Below are 21854 nucleotides of genomic sequence, written 5' to 3' on the forward strand. Positions count from 1 at the left end.
TCCATGCTGGCTGCATTTAATGTCCATGCTACTGGTCTTAATGCTGGTTATTAAGTAAGCGAAATTATCTACTTTCTCGAAATTATAACTGTTAACGGTGACATGGATGGAAAGACAAGAATGTGCTGACAGTTTGTTTGATGACAGGGGATACTTCGTCGTTTGATGCTGCCGAAAGCGGCTTTTAAGTCGACAATTGGATGGTGAGTGTCTGCCCCAAGATTTTACTTATTGTGAATACCTGATCGATGGTGAATTTTCCAGGTCTAAAGCCACACTGTTAAGGCCCAATAAGTTCGTCGACAGTGGGCTTCAGTCTTTCACATAATACGCTCCATAAGACCTTGTAACCTACTCCGACTCGACTCCGTCATCGTCGACTGGGGGCTCGGATTCGTCTGCTCCATAGTGTTCCCTCCATAATTTAAGTACGTTCTGGATATCAATCACTAAGTCTCTATTGTTGTTCTTACAAGAGTTCGCCAAACTCTCTGGTAAAGTTTTCGTGCATTTTTTCTGTTGGCCAGCATTTCAAGTTATTCGCACTCCCATATTTCGGCCTCTCTCTTCTTATTGCTGCAAATCTTGCTTTGATGCGGGTTGTGGCGAGAAGTTCGTCAACCGGGGTATATATACAGACATATGTTATGTTCCTGTTTGGGATGTACCTTTCCATAGGCAATACAAAGTTATTCAAACTCAAAAAACAAAAATCCCCTACAACAAAAGGAGTTAACCATTCTTTTGCAGAAATTAAATTCAAGTAAACTTCCCCCCTCATTTCCTGATTCTAATACAAATTCGCTCTGTTAGTAATCTGTTTTCCAATTAAGGAAGTTCTACTCGCTCCCTTAAAACTCTTTTTCCACTCGCTTGCACTGCGCCAGCTCGAACTTTAACAATATTTCGAAAACAGAAATTCATTTTAAGTTGTTGAACTGTGCTGCTCAGCTCTACTTTAAAGCTTAATGAACGACAGGAAACGAACTATGCACCCACACATGCATACTGCCTAATGTCAGTGTGCGCTAAGCCATACAGCTAAGCCACATCCTGCCGCACGTACGCAGAGACACACACGCAAGCGCGTATGCTTCGCACTGCAACCGTGCTTGCATATGTATGTATATCCACTAGTGATGTTATTTTTTTCGCTTTTTACGATCCCCGGATTTTCGGGATGTCGTTATCACAATCTCGGGATCCCGGGACTAGGCCCGGGATTTAGATATTCATCACTTTTCAACAAATTGAATCGAAAAATTGGTTTCTATATTGTTTGAGAGCTCTCCCACCATAAAATAAATAATAAATTAATCTGTTTAAAACCTACTTTTTAAATGTAGCATGATTTTTCAATCTTTTCGGTTCTTCCGTGTGCGATTTTACATTATTTTCAAAGAAACGTTTTTTCAATTTGAAATTAAATTTGTTGAAATGTACGTTTACATACCTTGCTGTAGCTGACTTTGCAGAGGTGCTCGCTGTTATTGGTTAGATTCCATACGACCCCAAGATGTTAATATGTTAACACAAAGCTTTGTTTTGTATAACCAAACTATGAAATAGCATCTGCGAAGCACAGAATAGAAGCGTATTTGAACGAAAAAGCCGCCGAACACATGTCTATGTAAAGTAAACAAGCCCCCCGCTGCATCCCTTATTCGATAGTTCCGAAATAGTTCTAAATTCGACAAATAGGATCTAGTTCGTTCTGCATCCCTTTTTCTATAGTTCCGAACCATTTCTAAATTCGTCACTTTAGATATAGATTTGTAGTGAAAAAAACTGAAAAAATTAGTTAGACTGATGGGGATCTAGTTCCTATGGGACTAGTTCCTTTTCGGCGATAAAGACCTAGTACGGAACTAGAAATTTGATTCACTAGTCCGCGGTTTCCCTGCAGGGAATGTTCTACGAGTATGTGCCATGAGTCCTGTGTGTGTGTGTGTGTGTGACTGGCAAATGAATTTCAACAAAGTGCGCCGCATGAGGCAGTTAGTGGTGGTTGCATACTTTGCTTGTCATTGAAAAGTTGCTGCCATCAAATATCGCCATAATTGCGCACGAACCGCTGGCAAACAAACGTTGGTGATGGCGGCGGCGACGGAAGACTGAAAGCCTCGACCGAGAGTGTAGGAGTAGCAACAGCGCGTTTAGGAGTTGCGGAAATAGAAGCAACAGCAGTGGCAGTGCGACAGCAGTGTGTCTATTGCAAGCTTTGTCGATGCCACACTCACAAGCGCACTGCGTGGGAAAGGCGAAAGATACGCTGACTTAGTTTGCTGATTGCTGCCAAGCAACGCTTAGCCTCCAGACTGTTTGGCAGCTAACAACCAGTGTTTTTGCCACAGACGCAACTTTTGTCACGCAAGTGCCCGCATTTTGTTGCTGCCTCTGCTGCTTCTGAGGCGAAATGGCGTTTTAAGGCCAAATTTGCCGCCGCCGCTCCTATTGAAACCTGCGCCGCGCTCTCTACTGTCAGCGCCACACTCGTAGAGTCCATGTAAAAGAGCAAAAATTTAATTAAAAGACCAGTTCGTCTAAATTCAAGTGCGCACGTATGGCACTATGATTGCGCTCCACAAACTCACAGGCAGCGCACTGCCACCGCCATTGCCTTGGCAAGTCACCAACACCCACAGCGTGTTTTACATATTAATGCTGCAGCGCTGTTGGTGCAATTTATTGAAAATGTTACGCGCCATGAAGGCGCAACGGACGAAACAAGTGTCGGAAGCTATGGCGCAACATTGAACACAGCAGCTTTTTGGTGGTGGAGGTTGGCAGCGGGCAACTTAGCGTAACGGCAGTAAATGTCAACACTCAAACGCCGTTGACAACATTGAATGAATGAATTGGACTCAAGCACCATCGAACGTAATAAAACGCCGGGGAACGGATGTTAAACTCAGCACAGCCACAGTTACGTCGATGATTTCTGCCGCTGGATAGTGGCGATGATGGGTCACACAGTGCTGTAGAGCAGCCTTTCCCAATGTGGGTGCCGCAAATTCTTTACACTTTCCATACACAACGCAAGCGGTTTGATCAAACTTCAACATGGCGGTCAGAAAATCAAAAAAAAAATGATTTTTATTAAAATTACTTTCAGCGGCTCGTCAAACCACATACACAACACAAATGGCTTGCAGTAAAGGGATATTTCGCTTGGTTTCTCAAGCCGCTTGTCGCTTTCGCTTTTAAGCGTAGTTCCCCAGTACGTTTTATCAACGAAAAATTTAATCAGAAAATTTTCAGAAAAATAGCCGAAAACGTACCCTTTTCACAACCATTTTCGGTACTTTTGTAGACCTAGTCCGCGTTTCATCCACTTTTCTTTCCGTTTTCCGATTAATTTTCAAATTTTTTGCTGGCTGGGCTGTTCTCGTAACAAGCGCACTTGTATGTGTTACTTATTCTTTGGAACTTCACAATCACATTGCGAAAGAGCAAATCAACACGATTTTAGAGGCAGTAGAGAACGAACCTATAAAAAGATTGAAAACTTGTGAATTTTTTAGTTTGCCACTTGATGAAAGTACCGACGTAGTGGGACTTAATGTTCTTCTCATGTTAGTGAGGTACCCATTCGCAATGCAAATCGAAGAAGAACTTTTGATGAGCGAAGTTCTTGAGACTTACACCACTAGCGTCGAAATTCTTAAAGCTATCGACAAATTTGTATAGAAAAATGGTTTGAAATGGAGCAAGTGTGCGGATATTTGCAGTGGTTGGAAAAACGAAAGGAGCGATGTCTAGGATGACGCAAGAGGCAGTAAACGCCACGAGAAGTCACTGTATGATCCGTCGGTATTCCCTGGCGACTAGGGAGATGCCGTCACTAGATTTAAAACCCGTATTGGATGACGCTGTACATGTATATTTTAGAATTTCTAAAAATTTGCATGAAAACCCCATAAATAAACAAAGTTAATCAGAAAAACGTACATATGTAACTTCAAAGTTAACGCTAAGAAAATTGATAACAGCCGGTTTCACCAACAATTTAAATGAAGAATGATTTTTTATTTTCTGTCAATTTCCATATAATATTAAAAAAAATTAAAATAATTTTTCACTTAAATTGCTTTCGTGAAATTGGCTGTAAAAGTTATTTTCTTAGCGTTAACGAGCATTACCAGTGTTAACTTGGAAGGTTTAGAAAAAACCATTGTCGAATATTTTCCCAACATTGACTCTGAGAATGTCTACAGCTGGGTAATAAACCCGTTTTCATGTGACCCGAAAAGTAAACCTACTGAGATGACAAATTAAGCTTTTGAAAACCTTCTGGGCATCAGTGAAGGTAGCACTTTGAATATTAAATACTACGAAGTGAGCCAAGAAAGTTCTGGATGCAAGTGTATGCAAGTGTATGTGTTGGCAAGATTGTATCAAAAACACTAGTGACTTTTACTTTTAGATTTCTATGTGAGACTAAATTATCAACAAATGCTTACATAAACAAGTAATTTTTAAGCAAAAAACAAAATCGACTTCAATTCCCATATAAAAATTTAAGATTGTCGTTAATCTCTTCATGATTCAATGATCGGATTAATAATAATAATAATAGATTGGCGCTTACACATATGTTAGTGTTTGGCCGAGCTTCTCCTCCGACTTGTGGCGTGCGCCACAGTTTTACGCCGACTCCGAACGGCGATTGTATTTTTATGAGAAGCTGTTTTTTCATGGCAGAAATACACTCGGAGGTTTGCCATTGCCTGCCGAGGGACGACCGCTGTTAAGAAAAAACCGTTTTCTATATTTTTTGGGATGTTGCTTTGACCAGGGCTTGAACCCAGGTGCTGATGTGTGAAAGCGCGCACTGCTTACCACTACACCACAGCGATCGGATTTAAACCAAATTAAAATGGGACCACCTGTGAGGTAACACCTTTCCTTAAAAAAAAAAAAAAAAGAATTATAGTAATCGGTGAACGTGGTCCAAAGTTATGCGGTAACATACATAAAAAAAATTATAAAAAAATATTCCGACGAATTGATAACCTTCTCCTTTTTGTGAAGTCGGTTAAAAACAAATACACCAGCAAGCTTTCAGCGTCAAATGATTTCAGGGTCCAAAGCTCCCAATAAACATAAAGGAAATAATGAAATCATCAAAACAATTTAAGTCCTCACATTAAAGCTAAAGGAAGGTGAAGCGAAATTTTTTTTAGCACAACAAGGGCGCCGCGGTGAAAAAAGTTTGGGAACCCCTGCTGTAGAGTACTCAAAGTACGCAATTTGTTGCTGTTCATGCCGCTATAAGCAGATTTTATGTGGGAAGGGAGCGAGTGGAGATGGAGGCGCACACCAAGCACCAATCAGGCAACTGCTGCAACTTGAAATGACGCAATAAACCTGTTTCGAATGCACAAACAAGCACAAGTGATTGAAAATTCAAGCTAAAATTACGAGCCAAATACATCGGCAGGAATGTACTAACTATATGCCTACACCGGCACATTTATTTCTATATGTGTGTACATATGTATGTTTATAGATACATACATATGTATGTGCAGTGTTATTTTGTAGGCTATAAAACTGTTTATCCAAAAATATTCTAAATATTAATATTTGTCTAAATTTTTTATAAAGTTGAAAACTTTAATTTATGTTATCATTTAGAAATAAAAATGAAAAAAAATATAGTTTAAAAAACTAAAAACACGCTTTTATTGAAACAAAAACGCCATAAAATTACAAAAAACACAAAAACTAAAAAGTATAAAATAAGTTACAGATATAGCGACTCTATTTAAGAAGAATACGAAGTTCCCTAACTTGTTTTAATTTAACTTTTTATGATTAAAGTAATTGGTCCATACTCATATTCAAAATAAAGTCGACTGTAAAGTTAATTACAGTTTCTTTGACAGACATCCCATCGAAAATTATTTTTATTTCCTACTTTTTAGTATTTTAAAATTTTGCAACCAATATTATTATGTCAGTATATTTCTGATTCTGCCTAATTCTTTCAATTCTTCAACTTTGCTGGAAGCTGTGATGACTTTGGCTGTATTACATGTATGCCTTCATTTCCAATGTTTACACGTATTGGTTGCATATCTTCTGCATACATTTGATCTCGTCTAAAATTTAGATAATTTCAGCGATGATTCCTATTGCGCCATTTGCAAGTTCTTTGGATACATCAATATTGGAACTTAGCATTATTTTAGCTCCTTCAAATATTTTCAATTCTTTAGGTAAGCCTCCTCTCTTATTGGTGTCGCTAGGCATGATTTGGGTTTTCAATAGATTTAAGTAGGTCATACGCATATGTATATGTATTCTGAATATAACCCAAATCGGAGCATTGGTGCCGATTTTTTAATTAAATAGGCTCACGCGCCACATAAGTGCAAAATTTGTTGTTGTAAATGTGAACCAAATCGGATCATCAATAGAATTTTTCCAAATATCCCGACTCCTGTGCCACCTATCAGCAACATATATTTTTTTTTTGAGTTATTCCTTTTCATATAGATAGTGAAGTTAATAAATAAATAAATTTATCAAAGAATTTAGATTCCAAAAATAACGATTATTCTTGATCGGAAAAATGAGAATCATAATATGACGGCTAAATTTGACCGGTAAAACGGAAATCAATTTGAACGGTAAAATTATGATTTTTATTAAAGATTTAATTAGCACAAACTGTAATCTTAATATATAAAAATCCCGTGTCACTGTGTTCGTTTACGCTAATCTCCGAAGCCGCTTAACCGAATTCAATGAAATGTTGTAGGTGTGTATTGTTGGTTCCAACTTAAAAGATAGAATACTTTCGAACCCGAGAAAATATTTACATTTTTTTCCATCGAAATTTTTTCTATGTTTCTCGCGACGTTCTTAAAAATCCCGTGTCGGTATGTTCGTTTACGTTAACTACAAACTGCCCATATCCGAAGCGGGAGTTTTCCAATATTATTCGCGGCTACGCTACGCTTCATATTTATGTTTATGTTGGGGAGAAATAGGTAGGATAGCAACAAAATAATGTATTATGTATTTATACATATGTATAAACATCCGCACATCAACAGCAACAAATGCTATCCATTCCCCTGGCTGATGTTTGAACCGTAACCAGGGATCGTTTTTTATTCAAACGTAGTGAACAATAATAATAACCTTTTGTAAATTTCGATATCAAATGAAACGTAAAAAACAAGAGCTCCGTATTCGCTAACTCGGTGTCCGGTAATTTTTTCTAATGAATTTGGTTTGTGTAAAAAGAACCTGCTGTGATGCTGTGAAGAACCATAGTATCTACGATACATGTAACCTGCCTATGTATCGGTGTGTAGCAGGACAACGACTGCCCTTACTAGTTTTTTTTATAAAAAAATAACAAATTTATTTTAGCTTGAAAAACATTGTGAATATTAAACAAAAAATTAACATGTGCACTTTGAGTCACTGTATGTATAAGAGCGGTAATTACTTAGCTTTACATTGTGTGAGCCATAGTAGCAGCTGGCCAACTTGGCCACGGACGAAATCTTTGAAGAAAGCAGGCATTAGTTTTCCCAAAAGTGCTAACTAAATTGGAGATTTAATCATATGTCAAATGAAAAACGGAATCTTGTTGATGTACTCCGGCCAGTTAAGTCACTTTAAAATCACTTGTTACCCCATTTTGAGACATACATATAGATCTAGTAGTAAAAAATTATCTTTTCGCTCACCTTCCAAATCCACAACACGTCCGGCTCGTTTCAGTGCACGCACCGCCTCGTCGTGAGTCGCTTCGCGCAACTCTTCACCATTAACCGACAAAATGGCATCGCCCACGTACAGCCCCTTTGCCTGATCCGCTGCCATACCGCGAAATATTTTCGATATCAGTATAGGCATACGATTTTCGCGACCGCCCTTAATGGAAATGCCGAGACCGTTGTTGTCCGATTTAATGATGCGTACCTGCCAGCAAAATAAGCAAAAATGAATGATAGAGTCATGTCAGTCGCATGTTACGATATCAGCGCTCGCACAGACACACACGCACTTACATGTCTCTTTTGATTTGCCACATGATCAGGTACATCGCACATATCCAGTCCATTGTCCATGGTATTATTGTTCAGCAAGTGGTCACCGCCGCCACCGTTATCTGTGCAGTCTGCATCAGTGCCGCTGCCGCCACCACCGCTACCCGCGCCCATGCCACTAACGCCGCCCATGCCCTGCATGGAGGCCGATGAAGGTATGGAGCCATTATGACCGCTGTGGTTGCTGCTGCAAAAGTGCAACGATAACAATAAACAACAATGCAATTAGAAATTCACTTTATTACAAAATGCGCGCAGTGGTTGCGATATTTTCAAATGTTAATAAACTTTAGTGCATACATTTCGTATATTAATATACTTATGTATGTAAATAGGATATTTTTTTTTTTTTATTATTGCACATCTATGTACTCGTACTTACCCCAAAGTGCCGTTCAGTGTGGTCGATTGATCCACACTGATTGCCGCCGCATCGCAAGACTCGTCCAAACTAATTGCCAGAAAGTCGGTTTCGAGCGTCACCAGCACCCGATACCAGGCGCCCCGCACGCGCGTCTCCAGCGTGCCGCAACGCATGCCGGATGGTGAATGTTGTGCGGCGGTGATGGCAGCTGTTGCCGGCTGCTGTGCATTCACACATCCAGTCAGAGGCCGGCCGATAGCTGAGGACTCCACCATGGCGTCGCACGCCGCGGCAGCACAGCCGTCAATGTGTGGCTATCAGTATCGCTTACTCGGTGACGGTGGGAGGTATGCGAACGTTGTGAATGATGCTGTGGATGGCGATGATGGTGACGCGAATACAGCAGTCGCGTTCGGATGGGTGACTGTGTCTCAAAGTGGAATGAGCTGACAAGACTCAGCGGCGTACTCGGCGTACAAATAGCCTCGGCAAAATCGGTAAAGGATCTAATATTTGATTATTTGAATGAGCTGTCTGATATGTTTTACGGCGAGTGCTCAGTGATGGGCAAATTGTTTACTATGGGCACATAAAACTGCTGAAATGAGAAGAAGAGAAAATGATTTAAATTTAGGGTTTAAGTTTAGTTAGGAATAGTGTGTTCGGTTATTCGGTTTTTTCCAAAACCGATTTTCTATTTATTCGAAAAATTCCAAATTTGTAAAAAAACGGTTACCGATTTGGAAATTAATAACAAACCGCATAAACCGGTTTTATTTTACATAGTTTTCATACAGTGAAAATGTTTATGTTGATGACCAAAGATTACAATAAAACTATTAACAAAGATAAACCATAATTTATTGGAATCCAAAATGATGTATTGTTCTTCCCAATTAACCTAGGATATAATTTTAACACATTTGTTGAAACTTTTGTTGAGTGGTCAAGAGTTGTATGAAATGAAAAAACCGTTTTGTCCGATAAAAAAAACCGGTTTATTCGATATTCGAAAAATCAAGATTTCACAAAAAACCGATTTTGAAAAACCGAGTCAATCATCCTAGTTAGGAGTCTAGAAATCTAAACTTTTGTTAAATAAGAAGTTTGCTACTTTTACTGGCCCTGCGTTGATATGCGAGGTTTCAGAAATGAAATTCAGTTTCTAACAATTCCGCTTCTACAAAAAAAAGTTTGGACCATCCGTAACGCTTATTTTTAACATAGAATACTTTTTTGATCCACCGGACAAAGATACTACCAGTCAATTGAGTTTTCTCCCTACTTTATCCTCTACAACTAAAAAATTGAATTTCCCCAAATTGTGTACATTTTTTGCTACTAAAAAAATCTCTCCAAAAAATCAATCCAACGAAAGCAGTGGCCAAAATTCAGTCAACTGAAAGAGCAAGTAATTAAATGTATCCTCTCTCTGTCTTTCTACACACAGATTGCAAGGCAGACCAAAGAGAGATCGCACACAATTGATAAATCCAGGTGGAGGTGTGGTTGTAAATGGGCGAATGAAACACAAAAAACAACCGGCCAGAACAACCGCAGCACCACACAGCACAAAAACAAAATTTACAAACAAGCTGTGTGCTTTAGGTGACACAAACATATAGAAAATCACGAACTAGTTGTCAGATACACAACAGACAGTGGCTCCGAGGAGCAGTCGAGGTGGGACGCCAGTAAAGAATGCAATAAAGAAAAACTAGAAGTGAAAACAAAATGCAATAAAATGAAATTAAAAGCACAGCGCGCCAGCTGTCAATAAAATGTGGCTGCACTAAGCGCGCACAAATACAGTGACAGCAATAGCCATCCGGTTAACTGACCGGAAATCGAGTGAATGTGTTACGCCGTACATGTGTATGCGTGTCTGCTGATGTGTGTGTGTGCGAGCCACTGCTTGAACGCCACAGTGCATTTCAACGCAAACACTTCGCACCAGTGTTGCCGCCGCTCAAATATCTTTTTTTAACAAGATTAGACGAAAAAGTTACCAAATGTAAGGAAAAATAACCAGTTTTTTTATTAGATTCAGGTCATCACAAATCAGCGTGAACAACCATATTGTATATATTTTAAGATTAAGATTAAACCATTAGAAATTGGGCTTATTGAACTATATCGTCGCTCAGCGCGAAATACCTCGTATACGTCAAACGTAGTACGGCGTATACGATGGTAAATAAATTTTACAAAAGCACAAAAAACCGATTTTTTCAAAACTGTGGAATGGTATTTTCACTGAACCTACTTGCTGTAAGATTATTATTATTAATCTTAACTTAAATTAATAAAGTAAGCAGTAATGGAAAAATAATAACCAAATGCCTTTTTTATTGTACATACATGAAGTGTTATTGGATTCCGCATATACGAGATATTTATATATGTACTGTCTAAGTATGTATTCACTTGAAATAGTCTTTAGCCGACCATTTACATATATTATGTATTCTGAATATTATAAAAAAAATACATATGTACATATGTAAGTAATATTAATACATTTATTCCAAATATTCTTACTTGATTTCACTGCTGGGGCTGCCACTACTGCTGCTACTCTCCTCAACCTCGACAGGTGTAGCTGGCCTATGCCAATTAAAAACTACAGTAAATATTAAAAAATAACCGACACGAGAAAGACCTTAACAAATTCACAGGCAAGAAAAAAATAACCAAAATTGGTTAAAAGTAACCAAAACGGCAACATTGCTTCGCACACTCACTTTGATTGCGTCGCTGACAACAACAGCAACAATGCAAACCAATTGGATGCAGACAGACAACAGCACACCAGCCGGCCAAAGAAGCAACAAAAGCAACTACATTATTGGAAAATACCACACTATACACTTATGTTGTCAAATGGGAATTCCTGTTTCTTTTTGTTTTCTGCTCTCCCATTTTCTACTTTTAATTTGTTGCATTAGAAATGGAGACGTGAGTGGGGGATAAGATGGCAATTGTTCAGAGCTGAGTAAGTGGCGTGGGAATAGGCAGCATATCGCCGTTTAAAGTATAAAGCCGCGTATCAACAAAATGCAAAACGCGTATCAAGATAAGGCAAAAAGTATATAATTTGTAGAAGGTGCAGGAGATCTAAGACAAATCAAATACCATAAGGCGGCCGGCAGTGCCAACAGCTGATGTGACATAAAGAAGGCGCTATTGGCATATTCAGCTTTATCATGAGTTTGATTTTCCCCGAACCGGTTCACTTTGCACTTTTGGTTTCCATGTACTTACTATGGGCGGATGTCAAATTTTCGGTTGATTTTTTTTTCGAAACTCAGGATAAGGCAGATTGCAAAATACATACTTAGAATTACTAGACTGGAAGACGGCAGGAATCAGTATTGAGTTCTGATTTTGTGCGCGAGTAGCGTCTGGATACTTAAAGAGTCTTCTATGATTTCTCTTTGTGGCATAGATTGTACTAACTAAATACAAATCTATGTATTTATATCTGGTAAATATATTTTGAGTTTTTTTTTTAAAGCTCATACTGCGAACAATTCGATGGTCCCCGAACACTTCACCTCAACTGGATCCTTGCCGATGAACTATCCTAACTTTGTACTAACTCAGCACTGTCAGACAAACTCTCCTGTGCAGTAATCAAGGCGTTAAGCTATGAAGTTAAGACAGCTCGCTGTCCATCAGTACATACATTCCGACTGTATAGGAGATTAATATATTTAAAATATCATTTTCTAAAGTGGGAGAAAATAGAAGATGAACTACACAGTTAGTTGAGCTGCAATGTAGTAGTAAGCGAGCTCGGAATTGAAAGCTTTCAAACATAGACTATGTAGTTTCGCAAACTTTCATAAATATTTATGAATAAACTCTAACTACGTTATTTGCCTGACATGCGAGTCAACCAACTCTAATTGTGTCGAATTAATTTTGCTTTCGTCGAAATGTCATGGAAAGTTATCTTAAATGCAAAGCACCAAAATAAATTGCCACAGACTAAAATTTTTCTCCGAAAGTTTGATGATGTTTATGAATACATAAAGACGTATATATAGAGATGTATGTATGTACATACATACATATGTATGCGGCAACAAATCAAGCCAAACTCCATTTCATTCTAAACTCTCCCTTGGCGATGATGGCAAATTGCTCGTAACGTCAGTGGCTTGGGAAATTCTTGTTTTGCTTTGATGAAAATAAAACCTTGGCATCATACGTATGGAATTATATACATATGTATCTACTACGTATGTATGTATGTATACAAATGATATGTTTATACGTATGCACATGTATGTATGTATGTATATATGGAAATACGATGTACTTGTAATCTTTTACATATTTGCTAAAATTTCATTTTACAAATGTCTACTCGTTAGCAGCACGACTTCCAGTTACGTCAGTCTGAAATTTCCATTTGCCTTGGCTGTCATCTTCACAGCATATTGTTTTTGTAATGTTATTTTGAGCTGAAAATCGCACAAGTCCTAGCATCGTTGACGAAAATAAAAATCAAATATGTCAAGCTACTGGATTCTCTGTAGGGAGGACTCCTTTGAATGGGTCTAATAGAAATTTGTTGCTTGTGGATTGTTTTGGCTTTGATAAAGCATTAATATAATATACAAAAATGATTTTGCTTTACGCTCGAATTAGTGCAAATTTAATTATAAAAGTTCGATTTATTTGGGGATTCTTCAAATGGTCAGCAAAGACTAGGTAGCGGAATTTTTTTCTCTCTGATTTAATTTTTGATATGCGAATAATAATTTGTTAAAGTTATTTTGAATTTCCGAACGTAACATTTTTATCAGGTTCAGAGCTGAAACCACTGAGATAAAAGATTTGTGTCATGGAGACCATTTGGAAGCTCTGAAAGGATTCTTGCGCAGCGAAACTAAAACTCCCGGTAAGTGAAGTCGATAGAAAGCAATTCGAAATTCTCAGAAATCCATTTAGATCATCAAAAAGCCCACAGGTGTGTTTTTAAAACTCGCAACCCTAAGTTTTGATCACCACAAATTTCTAAGTGAATAAAAAATCTGCGTAGAAATATGCAACATATCCAGCAGAACCTTATCTATACATAAGTATAAGAACCCCGCTGCCGATAGCATACACAGCAAAATATGATCTGATATGAAACAAGAAGATTGTCCCTACGAAAAGTTTCTAGACTAATGGCCTTATACATAAAAAAATAAAGTAGCTTTATAAAAGGTTTATAAATTGAAAAATGTATGAAAACGTCAACGACTAAAGCCTTTCGTAAGACAATTGTAAATTCTGGCAACTATCTTGAAAGCTATTTACTGTCTTTCGAAAGACTAATTGAAAGATCTGCTAAGTTAAGTAAAATTAAAAAATTATACTTTTTCTAAACATCTTAACATCAAATTATAAAAAGAAAATAATGAAATCAAAAACGAAAAATATAGTAGGTACTTAAAAATTGAAAGAAAAAAATATATATGTATTTTTAATTCTATAACAAAATCTAAAAATTTGGAAGAAATTAAATAAAAAACAAAAAAGTAAAAAAGTCCTAAAAATTTTATTAAATAAAAAATATATTAAAAATATATATATATATATATATATTAACAGAAAATTAAATTAACAAAAGAAAAATAAATTACTGAGCTTTGTACCACGATTATTAAAAATATAAAAATTAAATGTTAATAAGTCACAAAAACATTGACAAAAAATAAATTACATTTAGGAGAGAAGAAAATAAAACAAGAAATTAAAAAAATATATAATATTCTTTTTAAAAGAATAACACTTAAAAATTAAAAAAAAAATAATAATTAAGAAAGAATACCTTTAAGTGAAAGAAGCTAAAATAAGAGTAAAAAAAACTATGTAAAGAACTATGTAAATGACTTTTTAAAACAATAAAATAAAATTTTAAAACAATACAATATAAAAATTTAAATAAATTAAGTTATAAAATAAAAAAAATTGTAATTAAAAAAATCCGCTGCTCCAGGACTCGAACTCGGATCTTTCGACCTCTGCTCACTAGGCCATTGTGACTAGCTAAGTGAAATACATACAAGTGCTTTCTCTCAAAATAGTTGTTCACCACGAGTAGTGGATGAGAGAGCTTTTTTGTTATTCTAGCACAAAAGTCTTTCGGTCTCATCGGTCTTTAATTTGTCTTACAAAAGACTTTTTACTATCTTAGCCAGAATTGCCCTGATAATTTCAGAGAGACCGCCACCGTAGCCAAATAGGTACAGTGGTATACTGCCATTCTGTAGGTCTCGGGTTCCTAGATAGGTCTGCCCAAACTTGTTTTTTCTTCATTTTTAAATAGGTAACCTAATTAAACACGCCAGAACTCCTTCTTGATTTTATTGAAAAGATAATCCAACTAAAAATAAGAAGTCTTCTACTTGAAGAAAAACCATGCAGATATCTTCTTTTTTCTATTTAATTAGGAGATTTTCGCTCTGTGTAACAATAATGCGTTTATTAGATCAACCAGAACCTAAATTAACCCATTGAAGTTACTTTGTATAGCTTGACTGATTTTTGACAAACATTTTTAGACTTGAAATATATGTATGTATGCGCTCTGGAAAGTATTTTCAAATTGATCAATACATTTTTGTCCTAGCTTTGCTTCGTTATCGCTCTTTGCAACTGCAGTCAATGTAACTTGACAAGTTATTGCCTCTACTGCTGTCGCGTCCGCTGACTTCATGACCGTTATAAATATTGTTGATTGCCTTCGCGCTGTCAATGCTGCCAATTTGTGAACTTTTATTGCGTCGCCCAACGCATTCTGCTCAAATCTAGGAGCGCCTGAAGTGACGCACGCAGGCGTTGTGGTGTCGAATTGCCAAGGCAACAACAACTTTTGAAAATAAATCGAAAAGAACAAAAAAAATACAACAAGCATTACAAATAATTCAACAAGAGCACTCGAAACGTGTAAAAAGTTGAAAAAACAGTTGCACAGCTTCCGGGCACACAAAAGTGGTGCAAAGCCACTCAAAAATTCCAACGAAACCAAACCAACCAACATGAAGTTGAGCGTTGAGCTGAGTGAAGTGGTGGAGTGGTATGTTGAACAAGAGCAAATAAAAAACGGAAGCGAGTTGCAAGGCGCGACGAGAAACGGCTAGCGGGGAGCGAGTGCTACACCCAATGGCGGAAGCAAAGTGCATACGCGTGGTGGCTATAAAAATAAAGTTAACGGCATTTGCGGGCGTAACGAGTAAACAATAAAAATTAAGGCGGCAGCACAATGCAGAAAAATTAAAAACACCTCAAGCAATTTTTTAATCAGTAAGTATATGCACGTAAATGAAATCATCTTCGTAGGAAGGCGAGAAGCTTTGCTCGCAAATGTACTTTTATATGTACGAATCTGTATGTTGAAACCGCGGGTGCAACACATAGAACAAACTTCCAAAAGTGCACAGATGAGAAAATGAGAATATCACGAGTGCTTAAGCTGTTGCGATACCGCGTTTTAATTTATTTTTTATCTGCTTGAAAGACACTTTAGGCATTTAGTATTTTCTCTTCTGATTGCTTCAATATAAAGGAACACAAAAATCTTCTCATCAACAAAGGGCAGAAAGTCACGTTTACGCACGTGTTTACGACATTGCACAAATTCAATTTATTAATGCTACACGCCAGCGATTACAAACACGCAACGCAAATATATGTATGTAAATACATACATGTGTATGTACATTAGGGTGGTCCAAAATAAGTTAAGTCGGAATTTTATTGCTATCACCCCTAGGATTGTTCTATATGGAAAAAATATACCTACCCCTATTTTTTTTTGATTTTGAAATCATATATTTAGAGGTCGCTCAAAGCGCTCAAAGTTTTTCATGTATTTTATATGGGAGAAAGAAAAACACTTTTCGTAAAAATGGTATACAATTCTTCAAAATCAGTATTTTTCGATCGGAGAGCTCCGTTTCTCTTCGAGAGACTTCCAATAAAACTAACCAATTGTTTATTTAACTATTCTCTGGTACTTAAGATTTTTTATTTCTCCTCCCATTACATTTTCTGGCATTTTCTGGGGGTTTTGGCGGACCTATAAATATAGTTACTATGAAAAAACGTTTAAATAAATATTTGGGTATTTAGAGTATTCACAATGGTGTCGAAAGTGTCGTATCGTTGTATGTCGTAAACAGTGGTTACAGTCTGAATAAAGGGAAACCTGCATACCGAATTTCGTTGAGATACCTCAAATTTTACTCGTGTTATCGTATACTCGGACGGACAGACGGACCGACAGACAGACATCGCTTAATCGACTTATCTATTCATTCCGAGCATTTATGTATACATTTGTCTATATCCATCCCGATTCGTTTTGGCTGTTGCGAACAACCGTTATGTGACAAGTGCGCTCGGGTATAAAAATAGGTATAGGAGCATAAAAATTCCGAATTTACTTTTTCATATGCATTTCTGGACCACGCTAATGTGCATTGTACATACTTAATTCCATAGAACAAAGGTAAGCGCGTGAGTAGCTGTGAATGCGCATAGAAAAGCCAATGGTTAGCAACCATTCGGCTCGGAAGCACATGCACATAGGTTTCCTTCGGTTCCTCCCCATATCTATCATGGTTCAACGTAGGATCCTTGCTGCCTGCAAATGGCGTACATACATTTTAGACTTCATTGAGTTGATTTTGATTGACTCCCAAAGCGGATGGCTGTACGTTGAAGGTAGCTAAAATTTTCGTTTTTTTTTACCTGTCTGGGATATATTAACCGGAGTTATGTATCTGCTTATTGATAATACAAAACATAAACTCAATTTATATTCAGTCTCAGAATATCAAGAGAAATCCACATTAGAGAAAAGCACGAGGGTCACTTTACCATGCGCTGGCATATCTTTTGGCGCGGACAAAGAACCCTTTCCTAGGAAATTGGCTACCCGGTGGTGAACTACGCAGCATCGGTATGCACGGCTGGCACCTGTGGTATACAGTGAAGACATCAAAAACCCATAAAAATTCATCCTTACGTACACTGAGGGGAAAAAATATGAAAATCAATCAGAAACGTAGTTGATCTTACCACAAACGTCAACGAAAGTGCTGTATATTGTTCAATATTCAATTCAATTACGCGCATATTACAATGACCGCGGTCGTTCTGAAAAAGCATCCGTGAAGTGAATATCAAGATAAAAAAACAAAAACAAAAAAATATTTAATTTGCATGTTGCCTGCAGTGCACTTCGAATCCTGGCCCTCTCTGGATATCAAAAAATTGTGGCAAGCAGCTTTGCGTACTCAGCTACAGCCAAACATATAAATGTGCTTTGAAATGTTTCATTTCCATCAACATCACTGCACGCGATTTGTACGGATAAATGTGTACTACGTATGCATGGGTGCATTCCAAAACGTCAAAATACAAAGCATCAGTCTCTTTTATTTCTAAACCTTAGTAGTTTGTAATGCCAAATGTGCGCAACCACAGTTAGATGGTAGTTTTCAACTAGGTTGCGCCAAGTTGGTCTTTCTTTCTGGTGCGGTTTAAAAAGAAAAGACACTGATGCTTTGTATTTTGACATTTTGGAAAGCAGCCTATTGAGCACAATCCGCGACAACATCATGCTCTCACTGGCCGCCAACCACTCGCGCGAGAGACTAGATTCTCTCTGGCTCTACAGAGGTCGGAACGCAGTTACAAACGCATCGTCGGTTCTTGGTATCTGACGCCTTTTTGTAGACGCCTATCCACGCAGCTTAGTTTCTTGGCTCCAGGCTTTCGCAGTCGGATTAGAAGATATCAACAATGATGACACTGCGTGACTTACTTAACGCCTAGTTTCGCAACATCAATCACAACAGCACTTATTCGTCTTAGAGTCAGATTTATGATACCTTTTGAACAACTGGTTCTGACAACTGAGTCGTGAGTAATGGACATGCGATCTAAAGTCACGAATTTTGCAGCTTCCTATACAAACTGTCACTATAATCTACAAGATTAGTCGCTCTCTTAGCCATATACTAACGCAAGGGGAAAAAATACATTGCTCTTTAAGCCTAAAGCAGAAATAACAGACCAGAAAGCTGCCAGGTACCTTTTGCTCGGCTAAACCCGATTTTCGCGGAGCTTCAGGCAGCACAAGTTAGGAAAATCACCAGGTAAGCTTTCATGGAAATGGAAAAACGATTTTAACAGAGCTGTTTGCAAACTTAAAACTTCGGTTTAGCGGCCATGGAATTGCTATCATTAACTATGAATTTCCGCCATCCTTTGTAAATTTTAGCTTTGCTTCTCATTAATCACCATCAGATCTGTTGAGCTCCAAATATTTTGAGACTTTTTCTTCCCGCACAAGGATAATCTCATTGTATGTACTTATCGAAAGATTAAATGCTTAATTCAAGTAAAGGGGAATTTCATCTTAAAGGCTGTTAGGGGTTCAAAAATAATTATATTTTTTTTTCTTAAAATACTCCATCAAGAAAATCACATATCTACTTTTCGTAGCAGATCTTCACTTCACTTGAAAGTATTTTACCAGGCAGCGCCACAGCTGTTATCAAACTCTTTTGATTGTTTAGTCTTTTAATATCTGAATTCGGTTAGTTTTATTAGCAGCTTAAGCTAAGTTAACCGATAAGCAGGCGATAAATGGCGGTTCATTAACATCTAACATCATTAGTGGTAAGAATGCACACTAGACTGGGTCGAAAAAAAAAGTTGCTAATGTCCGCCCCTAAATTTAAAGATTATGTTGAGAGGGTTCTGGAAAAATTTTTTTTTTTTTTTTTTAACCCTCCGAAATACAGCCGAAATGGTTTTTTCGTTGTAACTTGGTTATTTGACGGCCGATTTTTAAAATTGATATGTCATTATTTTTGTCTTGAGAAGCTTCACTTTTCGTTCTTATGTCTTTTTAAGCTTTGAAGTCGCGTTCGCATGATAAGGGCAGAAACAAAATTTTACCCCCCCTAAAGCATATTTTTTTCCTTACCAAACGAAAGTACTTAAAAATTCAATAAAATGTTGCCTTCAAACTATATTACTAAAATAATCAACAGAAAAGTTATTTCACTTACAATATTTATTGCTACTTAAGCAAATTTTGGCGCGAATCAAGGCTTTTATATTGGTCTCGGCTTTCTAATTTTGCAAAAATGTGGCCCAGGCGCTTTTCATCAGTGACAGCACTTGCAGACTCACTAACAACACGCACAAACCGTTCGGTATTCTGGGAATGACAGAGGAACTCTAAAAAAAATGATTTAAAAGTACTATAAGACCCGTGAAGTTTTTAGTTCATAATGTTTTAGTCCATAATGCACTTACACTTTGAAATTAACAATATTTTATTCCATTCCTGATCATTATATTCATAAGGATGTTTTTTTACATTGTAATAACTTTGAAGGAGGCTTTCAATGTTTCTCCGGAGCGTAGTTCTTGTAACTATAGGGATGTTTGCCTGCTGCCACAACTTTGAAATTGTGTTCATAACTATTGGCAAATATTCATTGAGACTTCGATTTTTTGGAACACTTGCAGAGCCGTAATATTTAAGGAACAAAAAATATTCAATAACACCACGTTTCGTAGGTAACATTTTAATATCAATATCGCGCTTAACGAAAGCCATTTTTAAATTGCACACACTGTTAAGTCACTTTTTAATTTTATTTCACCAGCACAATTTATGGTATTAATTATAAATTATTATTATCAATACGAAACAACAGGTTTGACTCACTTATTTACTTTGACTTCCACAATTTATAAAATTTATTGGCATGATTAAATTACAAGAGGTTAGCTCGCTATTGACAGCGTCAGTTTTGCACTCCCCGGGTTGCTGATGCGACGAAAACAAAGAGTATGAATTTGGGAAAAATCGTAGCAAAAATGTACCTAAATTGGTACGAAAGCAGTGAGATTAAATTTCCAACTAAGAAAACTGTTGGAGGAATTTGTGGGGGCGAATTTTGTTAGCTGACCTAACCATGGGTAAACGACTTCATAGCTTAAAAGGAAATGTGATGACATGTTAATTTTAAAAATCGGCCGTCAAATACCCAACTTTCAACGAAAAAACCTTTTCGGCTGTATTTCGAAGGGTTAAAAAAAAAATAAAATAAAAATTTCGAAATCCTCTCAACATAATCCTTAAATTTAGGTTACTCTGTTGCATAAAAAAAATCAATTTTTGTTGTACTGTGTTATTATACTTACATCTGAAACTCATGTTGACCTGTGATATTAAAAGTGCTATAACTCCTTTGTTTATTATTTTAGTAATATAGTTTGAAGGCAACATTTTCTTGAATTTTTAAGTACTTTCGTTTGGTAAGGAAAAAAATATACTTTAGGGGGGGTAAAATTTTGTTTCTGCCCTTATCATGCGAACGCGACTTCAAAGCTTAAAAAGACATAAGAACGAAAAGTGAAGCTTCTCAAGACAAAAATAATGACATATCAATTTTAAAAATCGGCCGTCAAATAACCAAGTTACAACGAAAAAACCATTTCGGCTGTATTTCGGAGGGTTAAAAAAAAAAAAAAAAAATTTTTCCAGAACCCTCTCAACATAATCTTTAAATTTAGGGGCGGACATTAGCAACTTTTTTTTTTTGTATGGGGACCGACCCAGTCTAATGCACACCACAACGCTCACTGCCATACTGACCAGCAAAAATCTATGAGCCAAAGCGCTCACAACATTGAGCGAAAGAGAGAACGAACACCATTTATCAACTAACGAACGATTGGAGTAAATAGAAGCACAGTAGTTCGAAGTGAAAAAATACCACCAGGAAGGCAGCGGTGGAATTACACAGTCGTGAAAATACATATAAATAAGGACGAGACATTTTGACAAGCTTGGGTTATTTTTCCTGTGCTTATTTAAAGTTTATTATTTTCTTATGAAAGTATGACTCGTTATCAAACAAACAAAAAAATTTTAGTTGGAATTTCATACCGTATATAACAAGTAATGTTTAAAGTTTAAATCAACCTTAATTATCAATAAAAATTTAAGATTACCGATAATTTCTTAATGATCCAATGATCCAAATTAGGATGGGACCACCTCTGAGGTACCACCATTTCTTTGAAAAAGGAATTTTAGAAATCGGTTGACGTGGTCCGAATTGATAACATCGTCAGCCAAAAAAAAATTTCCAAAATTCAATGATAAGTCGTAGCTACTTTAAACTTGCACTATATGATACTTTAAAAGGCTATAAAACTGCATACCAAAATATTTGTCTAAAAATTCGTATTAAGTAGTTTGAAACTTTACAAAATTTGAATTCGGTTTTTGTTTGATAAAGAGCTATATTCTCATTAAAAAAATAATACACGTTAAATAAATAAAAGAGAACTAGCCAAAACTTATTAAATTGTCGCGT

The 21854-nt window shown here is 36.8% G+C and overlaps 2 protein-coding genes across 6 annotated transcripts in view; one reads left to right on the plus strand and one right to left on the minus strand.

Annotated features, from left to right (window-relative positions):
* The window catches only part of LOC118739217 (long-chain-fatty-acid--CoA ligase 5-like), a 431825-nt gene that overhangs the window by 115408 nt on the left and 294563 nt on the right, over positions 1-21854 (plus strand). The window lies entirely within an intron of this gene.
* Positions 1-21854, minus strand: part of LOC118739222 (beta-1-syntrophin-like) — a 183249-nt gene that overhangs the window by 101649 nt on the left and 59746 nt on the right. For 2 of the 5 annotated variants that reach the window (XM_036470418.1, XM_036470416.1), the window contains exons 2-4: positions 8458-9034; positions 8037-8262; positions 7713-7947 (exon numbers count right to left, since the gene is read on the minus strand). In XM_036470418.1, the coding sequence (XP_036326311.1) occupies positions 7713-7947; positions 8037-8262; positions 8458-8714 (718 nt within the window). In that variant the 5' untranslated portion in view covers positions 8715-9034. Of the gene's footprint in view, positions 1-7712; positions 7948-8036; positions 8263-8457; positions 9038-21854 lie in introns of all 5 variants that reach the window. The other 3 variants (XM_036470417.1, XM_036470415.1, XM_036470419.1) reach the window with 2 other exon arrangements.

Source organism: Rhagoletis pomonella, unplaced genomic scaffold (assembly GCF_013731165.1).
Source record: "Rhagoletis pomonella isolate Grant_MI unplaced genomic scaffold, Rhpom_1.0 Rhpom_scaffold_00005, whole genome shotgun sequence".
Classification (NCBI taxonomy): Eukaryota; Metazoa; Arthropoda; class Insecta; order Diptera; family Tephritidae; genus Rhagoletis; species Rhagoletis pomonella.